Source organism: Austrofundulus limnaeus, unplaced genomic scaffold (genome assembly GCF_001266775.1).
Source record: "Austrofundulus limnaeus strain Quisiro unplaced genomic scaffold, Austrofundulus_limnaeus-1.0 Scaffold2, whole genome shotgun sequence".
Taxonomy (NCBI): Eukaryota; Metazoa; Chordata; class Actinopteri; order Cyprinodontiformes; family Rivulidae; genus Austrofundulus; species Austrofundulus limnaeus.
The window spans coordinates 8,769,467-8,780,663 of record NW_013952404.1 but is presented as its reverse complement, the minus strand read 5'-3'; the positions used below and the strand labels follow the sequence as shown (position 1 = coordinate 8,780,663).

At 39.4% G+C, this 11,197-nt stretch overlaps 1 protein-coding gene across 4 annotated transcripts in view; it reads left to right on the top strand.

The window, feature by feature from the left end:
* The window catches only part of LOC106521895 (sorting nexin-14), a 21,770-nt gene that overhangs the window by 5,484 nt on the left and 5,089 nt on the right, over nt 1–11,197 (top strand). For 2 of the 4 annotated variants that reach the window (XM_014014663.1, XM_014014656.1), the window contains exons 10-26: nt 185–260; nt 430–474; nt 617–697; nt 824–938; nt 1,067–1,222; nt 1,406–1,530; nt 3,561–3,619; nt 4,041–4,067; nt 4,747–4,893; nt 6,650–6,782; nt 7,530–7,716; nt 7,852–7,935; nt 8,857–8,957; nt 9,510–9,621; nt 9,805–9,845; nt 9,959–10,078; nt 10,528–10,651. In XM_014014663.1, coding sequence (XP_013870117.1) covers nt 185–260; nt 430–474; nt 617–697; nt 824–938; nt 1,067–1,222; nt 1,406–1,530; nt 3,561–3,619; nt 4,041–4,067; nt 4,747–4,893; nt 6,650–6,782; nt 7,530–7,716; nt 7,852–7,935; nt 8,857–8,957; nt 9,510–9,621; nt 9,805–9,845; nt 9,959–10,078; nt 10,528–10,651 — 1,733 coding nt within the window. The remainder of the gene's footprint in view (nt 1–184; nt 261–429; nt 475–616; nt 698–823; nt 939–1,066; nt 1,223–1,405; nt 1,531–3,560; nt 3,620–4,040; nt 4,068–4,746; nt 4,894–6,649; nt 6,783–7,529; nt 7,717–7,851; nt 7,936–8,856; nt 8,958–9,509; nt 9,622–9,804; nt 9,846–9,958; nt 10,079–10,527; nt 10,652–11,197) is intronic. The other 2 variants (XM_014014671.1, XM_014014680.1) reach the window with 2 other exon arrangements.

Genomic DNA, 11,197 nt, shown 5'->3' with positions numbered 1-11,197 from the left:
ATATTACATTTTACACTTAACGCCCCATACTTCTTCTGCTTATCAGCCAAACTTTATGTGAGGATTTGTGCACCTGGAGTCTTCCACAAGTTATCTTACTCACACCAGACGACAAGGATGAGGACCACTTATTTTACTCTCATTCTCTTTTTCTGCTGCTTTTATATTTTCTTGCACCTTTCAGATCTCTTTCTCTCCTGATAAGAGAAGTCTTGGCTGGTTCTGTCTTCCTTCCTTCAATGGACTACTTGGCTGATCCTGTGAGTGTAGACAGAAATATGTAAAGACTATTCTATTTGTAGTTTGTTGACATGGACTACCTATGAGCATGCAAATGTAAGCCTTTCTTTTCCAAAGCATGACAAGCAGTTTTAGTGTCATTTCAAAAAGCTAAAATGTCTTTTTTGTTGTTGTTGTTTTACATTTCAGGACACGGTGAATCATTTAATATTAATATTTATCGACAAATCTCCCGTAAGTTTAGATTCCGAACATTTTATTTTTATTTTTTAAGCAAGTTTTATGGAGTTCATGTGTTGTTAACAGATGATTATCCATTTTTTTGAATCAAAAAAAAAAGTTGTAAACTTTTATATAATGAAATATTTTTCTTTAGCCTGAAGAAGCCACAGAGCCTTCTTCAGCCATGGTTCCGTTTCTACAAAAGTACTCTGATCTTCGCAACAAAAAGCCCTCAGTAAGATCATTCATTAATAAAATCCTTCCTGATAAAATGTTTTGAAACTTATTGTTAAAAAAGTACAAATTTTAGGAAAAAGTAGGGGAATATATAAGTACTCATAAGCTGTTTTTTGTCCATCAGGTGCTGAAGCTGGAGCTGAAGGAAATCAGAGAACAACAAGATCTCCTCTTTCGTTTCATGAACTTCCTCAAACAAGAGGGAGCTGTCCATGTGCTCCAGTTCTGTCTCGCAGTTGGTACGTTTTGTTCTTTGCATTTCTAGATGAAAGCAAACGGATTATTTTAACCGCGTGTGAACTATTATTATTTCTACATTAAGAAGACACCAGGGGTTTCTAAACATCTGTTCTGTCTGACGTCTCAGAGGAGTTCAACGACAGGATTTTGTGTCCAGAGCTGTCGGACTCTGAGAAGCTGATGCTTCACGAAGAAGTGAAGAAGATCTACGAGACTTACTGCTTGGACGAGAGCATCGACAAGATCCGCTTTGACCCTTTCATAGTGGAGGAGATCCGAAACAGTACGTTAAAAAAACAAAATCTTAAACAAGCTCACAAACCTGCTGACTGGGCCGTCTTTAATAAGGCAGGTGGTGAGATGAGGGCAGAACTAGAATCATTTGTTTATTTCTGGTGCAGAATTTTGTGGTGCAGATGTTTTTTATTGTTATTATTATTTTTTTTAAGTGTACTTTTTTTTCCAGTTGCCGAGGGTCCATATGCAGATGTTGTGAAATTGCAGACCATGAGGTGCCTGTTTGAAGCCTATGAACACGTGCTCTCTCTCCTGGAAACTGTTTTCACCCCCATGTTCTGTCACAGCGATGAGGTAAGTGTCTACAGTGGCAAGTGTTATAAGCTAATTCAGGGGCYGACTGGGGCAAAAAAGTGACCCAGGAATTTAATACCTGACTGGCCCATTCAAGGTCCGGGCAGGCAGATGATGTCTGCAAATGTTGGAGGCAGATGATGGAGGCGGAAACAACAAACATCATCTCAGGCACTGTACAAAATCTATGGATGTAATGTAGAGGAATTAGTAAAGTTAATAAGATAGCAGAGCAGCAGTTAGCTCACAGGCCTTGACCCTCAGAGTTCCATAAGGTCATTAACTGATGTTAAAAGATTTTAAGCAACACAGTTTTATAAAATTATCAGCTACTGAGCACAGTTTAGACCTAGTCCACACATGAAAATAGCTTTATTTATTTAACAGCTAAATGCATTGTTTTAAAAGTTAGCAAACTAGAAAAAAACACAGCCACCTACATGACTACCATCCTCCTCCTCTCAGTCAGGTTGTTCTCCAGACGTAGGTCCCAGTGAGGATGAGGAGGATGCACCAGCAGAAAATAAATGTCAGTTTCTGACACTTGGCTGAATTTGCTTGTAGATACTTTTTCTTTTCTCTCGATTTTTGTTCTCCTCCTTCTTCATTTTTGCTCTTCTTATTTTTTTATTTGTTGTCTTCTTCTCCTTCCTCTTCTTCCTCTTTTTCTTCAGCAAACTTTTCTTCTTCCCCGGTCTTTGTTGGTGGTTGGTAAACACTGAGTTGATGCATTATTGCCATCTACTGGTGTTGAGCGCAACTACATGACTTTTTTTTTCCCTCGCTGCCTGTGCCGGCCCAGTGATGCACCGGCCCACCGGGAAACGTCCCGGCCGGTCCGTCCCTGAGCTAATTATAACAAACGAAGACAACACATGACTGGAAGCAATTTATTATACACCTCCCGTTGTTAATTCTATCTGTATGCCTTGTGTTACTTTATAAATCATCAAAAAACTATAAACTTACCACAAAAAGTAAGAAAATTAATGTTTGGTAGATAATTGTTTTGTTGRAACAATGCTTCTTGGCAATAAATCTTTTGGCGGGCAGTGCGCAGTGCTGTGTCTTCTGAATAAATGAAAATGATTTAACACAGTTGTTTATACTTTTAGCAGCTCTTTTTGATTCCACAGCTGACCTGCTAAAAATGAGAGATTTTCTTTTCTGGATCCCTGACAGATGGACTTCAATCTCTGAACTCGTAAAGTTTTTCTTTTTAGTTTTCGCTGTCATTTTCATGAATGGACACTTCCTTTTATCTGAGGCAGGAAACATAGCCTTATATGGTGTTTTTGGGGTGGTAATTATGCTAATGTCCTCTCGCGTGCACGAGCAGCTGGATACGAACAGGTGGAATTTATGCAGCTCATTTACGCACTTTTCCTGAAGATAGAAGAGTTTGCTGACGTGACATGTTCGTACGAACTCTTTGTACGAACAAAAGTGAGAGAAATTTAGGATAAGAATACGAACATGTTCTTGTATGAGGCCCATTGTTACAACAAATAATCTACCAAACACAAATTTCTGTACTTTTTGTGCAAAGTTCAGTAGTTTTACACAAATGCATCATTTTATATCTTCTTTGGTTTTATTTGATTGATTTTGCTTTAATAAAGCTTCATTTCTATGACTGTAAAATGCAAAAGTTGCAGCTCATTTGGAGTGGAGTGACTCAGCTATCGTCTTTTGACCTCTCCGCCATTAYCCCTGTCATCACTGCTAAACGCCAAACCATCCAATAAGCTCCTGCTGGCCTAATGCCGAGCTGCCAAACTGAATTTCACCCCTCAGAGGAAGTTTTATTGAATAAAGCTGGGTGGACCAGAGCTCAGCTATTGTCCACAGCAGCCAGCTACTGCTTGAAAACAGTCTGGAAAGTAATTTACTATTTCTGCTGTGAAATAGGACATTTTTATTAATAACTAGACTTTGTCAAGGGGTTCAGACATCATATGAGCTACATTTAAAACATTTCGTTTGCACGGTGCAGCTACCTCGTGTCCTTTTTGCATGTCTTCCTGCAGTATTTCCGTCAGCTTCTGAGAGGAGCCGAGTCCCCAACAAGYAACTCCAGGATGAGCAGGTAGTTTTTATATTTCTTTTTATGGTAACAAAACCAAAGCTTGGTGTACTGTTATTTTGATATTTGTTGAACTGAATAAAAACAGAAAAACGGTTCACACAAATTAACTGTTTTCATATTTAGAGAAAAAAATCTGATGTTTGTTTAATGTAATGTACCTTTCTGTTTACTTCTGCAAAATTGTATTTAAAATCCCAACTCCCTTTGTCACTATAGGCTGTGCAGTTTCACGGCAGAATATAATCTCTGCCTCTTGATAATCTGCACCTTAGTGAATAACAAAGACCTGAATAAATAAACCTAAAGGTTTATTTAGTAACATCTGGGATACATATTTTAGTTGTTTTTTTTTTAATCACGAGGTGAGGTGTGTAGGGGGCCACGCTGCCCTTCCACTAACTCCTTGTGCATATTGTTCCAGAACTAGCCTGAGTTTGGATGACATTCGGTGAGTATGAGGCATCGGTGTGCTGATTAAATCAGTAACTGGCTCAGCAGCGCTGCATGCAAGATGCAATCTGCTCTTCATTTATGCTTTAAGACAGCAACGTGCAACATTCATTAATTTAAAAAAAATCGCTGTGGCCTGGATTTGATGTACTTCAAGGTTTTTGGTTAAATGAGCACGAATACTAACTTTAAAACATATTTAGGTTGGGGTTTTAAGAAATGTTTTTGATTTGGTGATTGGGTGAAAGATGATGAAATGTGACTTTATTTAAGAAATTTGGTTGATTAAAGCATGACTCATCAATAATTAACTGCCAAATTATGGTTTAATGCTTAGTTTTTTTTCCGTATAGTTACAAAGGCAGCTTGTTATGAAGGCTGCATCAGTAATTTTACACATAAATAAATTTTTGTTAGTGCTTTTACTGATTCACATTGTCCATCTGTGAGTAAAAACTCCTCCATCTGTGCGACTGACAGAAACCCTCTCCGCTCAGCCTGTTTGTCCGCCTCTTTCTCCATCCATGTTCGCCCACCACCATGCTGTGTCTGTGATTGTATGTCCACTCTGACTCCGTGACTACCATACCACCCGCCCTGATACGGCCCACGGCCCCCCCACAATCCCGCCGCTCGCCGCACTGTTGGGGACGCCAACCCTGTCCCCCTGCTCATAGTTCCTGGGACTGGAGCCCCGAGTCCCCGTCCTCACTCTTCACTGCCTCTGGCAGCTCTTCACCTGCATCTTTTAACTCCCTTCATGCCCAGTCCACGTTTACAAACTTCCCATACGGCTCGCTCTCCCACCGCCACCCGTCGCCCAAGTAAGTCAGGGTCCATCTGTGTGTCTCAGTGCAGTGTGATGTCATGCCGACTGTTCTCACCCCCCGTTTGACCCCCAGTCCCAGTCAGACCCCTGCATGGTTGGCCAAATGCATGGAAGTGTTATTTTATTTTTTTTAATTTGTCACGTGTTCTGTTTTCACCTTGGCTGCTGTCAAAGACTTTACATCAGGGCTATTCAACTAAATCACTCCGGGGGGCTAGAGTTACTGCWGGCTAACAGCTCAGGGGCTGAACATCCAGCAGTTAAAGTCATTATGTAAATAAGCCAAGAATMACAAAGATCACTTACCTTTGAATTWGTTTATTTTGCTGCATTTATTTATGAATACAACACACAGAACCCAGCATCATAAAACAAATGATTGCCTCCTATTTAACACAYWTWGACATSTCTGACTTGCCAACTTTTTAAATAAATTTTGCTTTTACTTATCTTAGATTTATCTTTGACTGCTTATAGTTTTAACCATCTTGAMTGTTCATAGAAATGGTTTTCACWAGCTTATAGCCAAGATTCTGATGTTTCTTTAGATACCACACATCTAAAGCTGTGTTTCCATTGCAGTTGTGCGCAAAACTTTGTCAATATTCTGTTAATGTCGAAAAACACAGTTTCGCAATTGCGGTGTTTCCGTTAAGTAAGAAATGCCATTAAAGTCATGCGTGAATACATTTGTTCTCACGATAAGTCATTACAAACATGGCGGCAATGGATGTAAACACATAGCATATTGCTACCACGATGCTAGCGATCATCATCAGCCATCAGAGGAGATGTCGGCGTCTTATCGAGGCTTTCGAGCGACAAGCCCCTTATACTTGGGACTGGCTACGTATGCTGTGTTTTTAGGAAAATGTAGTTGTTGAGTTTAATCCTTTTTTTTTACTACTTCAGTGATTTTACTACTACATTTACTTCGTGTTATCTTCTTCGTCGCCTTTTTCGCAAGTAGAAACAGCCAGTTCTTGATCACGTGACTCCCGTGATGCAAAAAAAAAGTGTTTCCAGTGCAGTTTTGCGAAATACATCAATTTCGATACGGCCGAAAAAACCACCTCATCCTAGCGCAAAACCATTTTGTCGAAAAACGTTAATTTTGTTTTTCGAAATTGGCGTGTTTCTGTTGAGCAAATTTATTTTCGAAATTGTAATTTGAGCGTTTTCATGGTCAGTGGAAACGCAGCTTATGTCTAACTAAAAGAACTTATAGTAATTGAATTAGAAAACCAGGGGTTTAGGATTAAGATATTAATGAACCCATCTGTGTGCCAGGCTATGGTCACCAGTGGGCTGGATGTGGCCTGCGGGCCACCAGTTGAATAGCCCTGCTTTATATATTTTTTTTTACAATGCAGTGACTTAAACAGTCACTGCACTCTTCTGTATCTGACTCAAACAGAGCAGATGTGTCCCTTCTCTTCTTACACAGTTACTGATCACACAATGTTTTTTGCCATTAATAAAGCTGCAGTCCCTTTCAGATTAGACGTCATGAAATCAACGTTCACTGCTTTGTGCTGTTTTCTTTGTACCGTTGGTCCAGCAGCGCCTCTTCATTATCTTTGTAGCAAAATGATGTCTTCAGTCGTGCGATACCAACACGACMTGCCGCTTCTTATCCTCTGTGCCTCCTTTTCTCCATCGGTCTTTCTGAAGCTGCATGAAGTTCGCTTTAGCCACGTGCATCTCCTCCAGCAGCCTTTTGTTCAGCCTCCTCCCTGTTCGCTATGCAGGAACACGTCAAAGCGGGGCGAGTCCTTTGGGATCAGCCGCATCGGCAGTAAGATCAAAGGAGTGTTCAAAAGCACAACCATGGAGGGCGCCATGCTGCCGTCCTCTGGGCTGGTGGAAGGAGAGGATGATATGGTGAGACTAGTGTCTAAAAAACATTCATCATTATAATGCAAACAGGGATGTCTGCCTGTGTTTTAAAAAACAAAAAGATCTTGTGTGTGTTCAGTTTATTTTCATAAAGTTCATTAGAAGACATGAATCAAGCTCAGGCATTTTTTTATGTCACTCAGGTCACTGCCACATGGGGGCATTTGTGAGTAAAGAGAGATTCACACAAAATCTGTTTCGACTCATTTCTGCTTTGTTGTCACAGGTTTTAGTTTTGGAGCTCTGTTGTTTTGGATTCAAGACCTACATCAGGTTAAACTGGTGAAGGTTCAGTTTTAGTGGGGTTATTGACAAGTTAGATAAGCTCTGGTTTAGTGCTTAGCTTAACAAAAATAACCTAATTGTAGAGTTTTCTGTTATTTTAGGTAGCGCAGAGTAATTAAATAATTTCCACATGACAATGAAGGGGACCAAAAATAAAAGCTATTGCTTAAATAAGGGGGAAAAAAATCCACTAAAGAAATTATCAAAAGACACTTGGGTTTAGGTTCTCTGATCAGATTTTTACATACTGTCACTATGTCCTGTTAGCAGAGCTCCTCAGGCTCCTCCCAGTGGTCTTATTGCTATTTGCAGAAATAACTGCTTCCGGTTATTATTTATTATTATAGCTATTATTTAAAATTGTAATAAGATCCTAAAAACGACTTGATTTTATTTTCCCCTAAACACCCTACTTCTTTTTAACTTTCTTCACCTTTTCTGTTTGAGGTGGAAGAAGCCATGATGGTGCTGGAGGARGACTCCCCCATGGAGGCCGTCTCCACCCCCAGCACTCCTCGGAACCTCTCAGCCTGGAGCATCACCATCCCGTACATCGATTTCTACGATGACGATGTGAAGCGGGAGAGGATCCCTGTCTTCTGTATTGACGTAGAGCGCAACGACCGGAAAGCAGGTCCATTTTTTACATTACTTTTGTTTTCTTTTAGTCTCATTTAGAGCCATCAGAGTAGATGTCATGTTACACGTTGAAATAATTTTTTTTAAATATCTGCTCTTGTTTGTTGAATTAATGTTTTTTTTCCTGCAGTGGGGCATGAGACGGAGCACTGGTCTGTGTACAGACGATACCTGGAGTTCTATGTWCTTGAATCAAAGCTCACTGAGTTTCATGGTAGGTTTTCTTTTACGGCTTCTATCATTTAGTGCTATTAAGAGATTTTCGGGTTTAGTCGATTCCAGAAAAATCTCAAACTTGCAAGTGAACTGAAATCATAGCAGTTTAATGTTAAAGGGGAGGTGTTATGCAAATCAAAAAAATTTTTTGTCATTCCCTCATGAAAAACACACKCAGAGTGTTGCGTTGACTCATTCATGGATGATAGAGAAATTCTTGAATCTCATCTGGTAGCCACGTGGAGCTGCCCAAACACTTGKTGGTACAAAGCTCCGCCTATTTGTACATAGCTCCTCGCTGGAGCTCAGTTTGCAGCCGAGTTCCCYCCCTACWGAGCACCCCACCCCCGAAGCGTTGTTGTGAAGACTTGCTGAAGTGGAAGTGTCAGAAACGGCAGGAAGTTCTTAAAGAGACAGAGGTCAACTTCAAGGCGTTTAGACAGGCRGTGATGCAAAGTCACATTTATTTTTGGTWTAGTGGTTTAGAACTATACTAAAGTGGTTTGGGGGCGGCCGTGGCAGAGTGGTTAGGGGAGTCGCCCTGGAACCGGAAGGCTGCCGGTTCAATCCCCAGTCAAGCTGTTTCAGTCGTTGTGTCCTTGCGCAAGACACTTCAGCCACCTTGCCTACTGATGGTGGTCAGAGGGGCCAGTGGTGCAGTATGGCAGCCCCCGCCTCTGTCAGTCTGCCCCAGGGCACAATGTACAGTAGCTTACTATCATCAGTATGTGAGTGTGAATGAATGATGCATGAAAATTGTAAAGCATCTTTGAGGGTCTCAAAAAGTGCTATATAAGACGAATGCATTATTATTATTAACTATGTGCCTGGAAAATACAAAATACCCCCACTTTAAGACAGTTGCTGTAGAAATATAAAAGCAGCATTTATTCCTCTGTTTCTTGAACACACTCTARAGGATCTTTCCCAGATGCTCAGCTGCCTTCCAAGAGAATAATTGGCCCCAAGAATTACGAGTTTCTAACATCGAAGCGGGAGGAGTTCCAGGAGTATCTCCAGGTAGATAATCTGATGAGGCAAATGGTTGATCATGAGTTTACATAAATCCTTAAACCAATATCCAGGTGTTCAAATGACCCAGGTTTTTTTTTTTGTCAGATTCATTTATTTTTTAATATGTTTAAGTGACTTGAGCAAAATTCTGAATTTCTGCAGTAAATGGCAAAACAACACTCACTGACGTGAGGGTTTGAATTTTGAATCAGAGTTTCTGAGCACTCACAATCATTTTGTAAACCAGAAACCTTTTGAACTGATCAAAAGGTGGCTTAAACTTTTGATAAATCATCTTGATCCCATAAATTATTCATCAAAGCATGCCGTGCTTATATAAGGTGTTTATGCACGTACTGACTGGAGAGGTTTAATTATTTTTTTATTGATGACAAAACCACCCCTCAACTCTACAGTTTTACTTATGAATATTTGAAGGYTTCGATTTGTTTTGTAAAGAACTTTCCAGCCAAAATCACAAACAGCAAATCAAAAATCAAATCAAGATCGACTGAGCTTCATTATTTTCTTCATTATATTATTATTTTTCTCTTGCAGAGACTTCTGCAGCACCCCGAGCTGAGCAACAGCCAGCTCCTGGCTGACTTCCTGTCCCCTCACAGCATGGAGTCTCAGTTCCTGGACAAGATGTTACCTGATGTGAATCTGGGTGAGGAGCTGGATACAGAGAATGTGACAGAGACAAATGAGTTGTTCTGTAAAAAACATGCCTTACARTCTGTAAACATAAAGATTTAACCTTGAGCTGCGCTGGAAAGACACATCTGTGTAACAGAGGCTAAAAAAATGTCAGAACCATACATCACCCAGATTAAATATCTATTTTTTACAGGCAAAATCATAAAGTCAGTGCCCAGCAAACTGATAAAAGAGGTAAGGAATTTATTTATTGTGACATTTTTTTTCTTTTGTTCTGAACACGTACAGTAAAAATGCAGCTGTGGTGAATGTTTTGATAGTATGTAATTTGACCCGTTTGTGTTTAGAAAGGACAACATCTGGAGCCGTTCATCCAGTCCTTCTTCAACTCCTGTGAGTCTCCCAAACCCAAACCTAGTCGCCCTGAACTCACAATCCTGAGCCCCACGTCTGAAAACGACAAAAAGGTTTGCAGTCCGATGTTTACAGCTTTTGTTTCTGTGTTTGTCTTTGCCTACCAAAGGCTGTTAGTTCCTGTTTTTATCACTTTGTTATAAATCTGCAGAGATTCTGACTGTTGATGGTTCAGGGATTCACTAATAAAAAGCTTTTACGACATTTCGAGTTTTAAAAACGGAACATAAAGACAGCTTTGGTGCAAAAGGAACTMTGGTTATTCTATTTTTTTATTTTCCTTTAAACCGGAAACCTGTTTAATGTATCCAACCTTTTTTTTTTTTTTTTACAACTAACCAAACAAGCTGACAAAAGTTGGATAAAAAAATTCTAAAAGTGTTTATTACCAAGTCTTATCCTCAAATCAAATGTAGATTTAAACAAATTATCCAGATACATACATTCAGAGCTATCAGTGGGAGTTGTAAAGTTCTCTAACATTAAAACGTCTCTCTTCCAGCTCTTTAATGATCTCTTCAAAAACAACGCCAACCGTTCAGAAACGACAGAGAAAAGACACAATCAGAACTATTTCATGGAAATGATCACCGTTGAAGGGGTGTATGACTACCTCATYTATGTGGGTAAGTTATATTTGTTTTTAATTTGATTTTTAAATGCATTTTATTGTTTGTGAGACTACGTTTCTTTCAGTTTTTTTAAAATCAAAATCTCTCAAGTGAAGAGGGACTGAGGTTTAAAAGAAACCACTGCCTGTTTGTCCCTCTGCTCCTTGTAGCCACTCGTTCACATACATGGACTCCACCTCTCCAAGTTCTCTTCCACCTGTTCTCTCTTCTCACATCAGATCATTTGTTTTGCAAGGGAAAACAAAAGATAATTTTGTTAAGGCCATGACTTTTTTGTCCATGTCTGTGATGTGTTTTGTGTATGTATAAAATGTGTCTTTATGTGTGTGTGTGTGTAAATAAATACATAGTTGTTAGTCTTTTTATCACACATAACTTTGACTTTTAAGGAATCAAATAAAAAAAAATGTAAAAAAACAATAAAAAAAAATCACATGGAAATTGGAGTTAGTGCAACTAAGTTATTCAGCTATTTTGACTTTTTATGCTTTATTTTGCGTTTTTAATTGATTTTTGTTCCCTCTTTAATTTGTGTAAAAT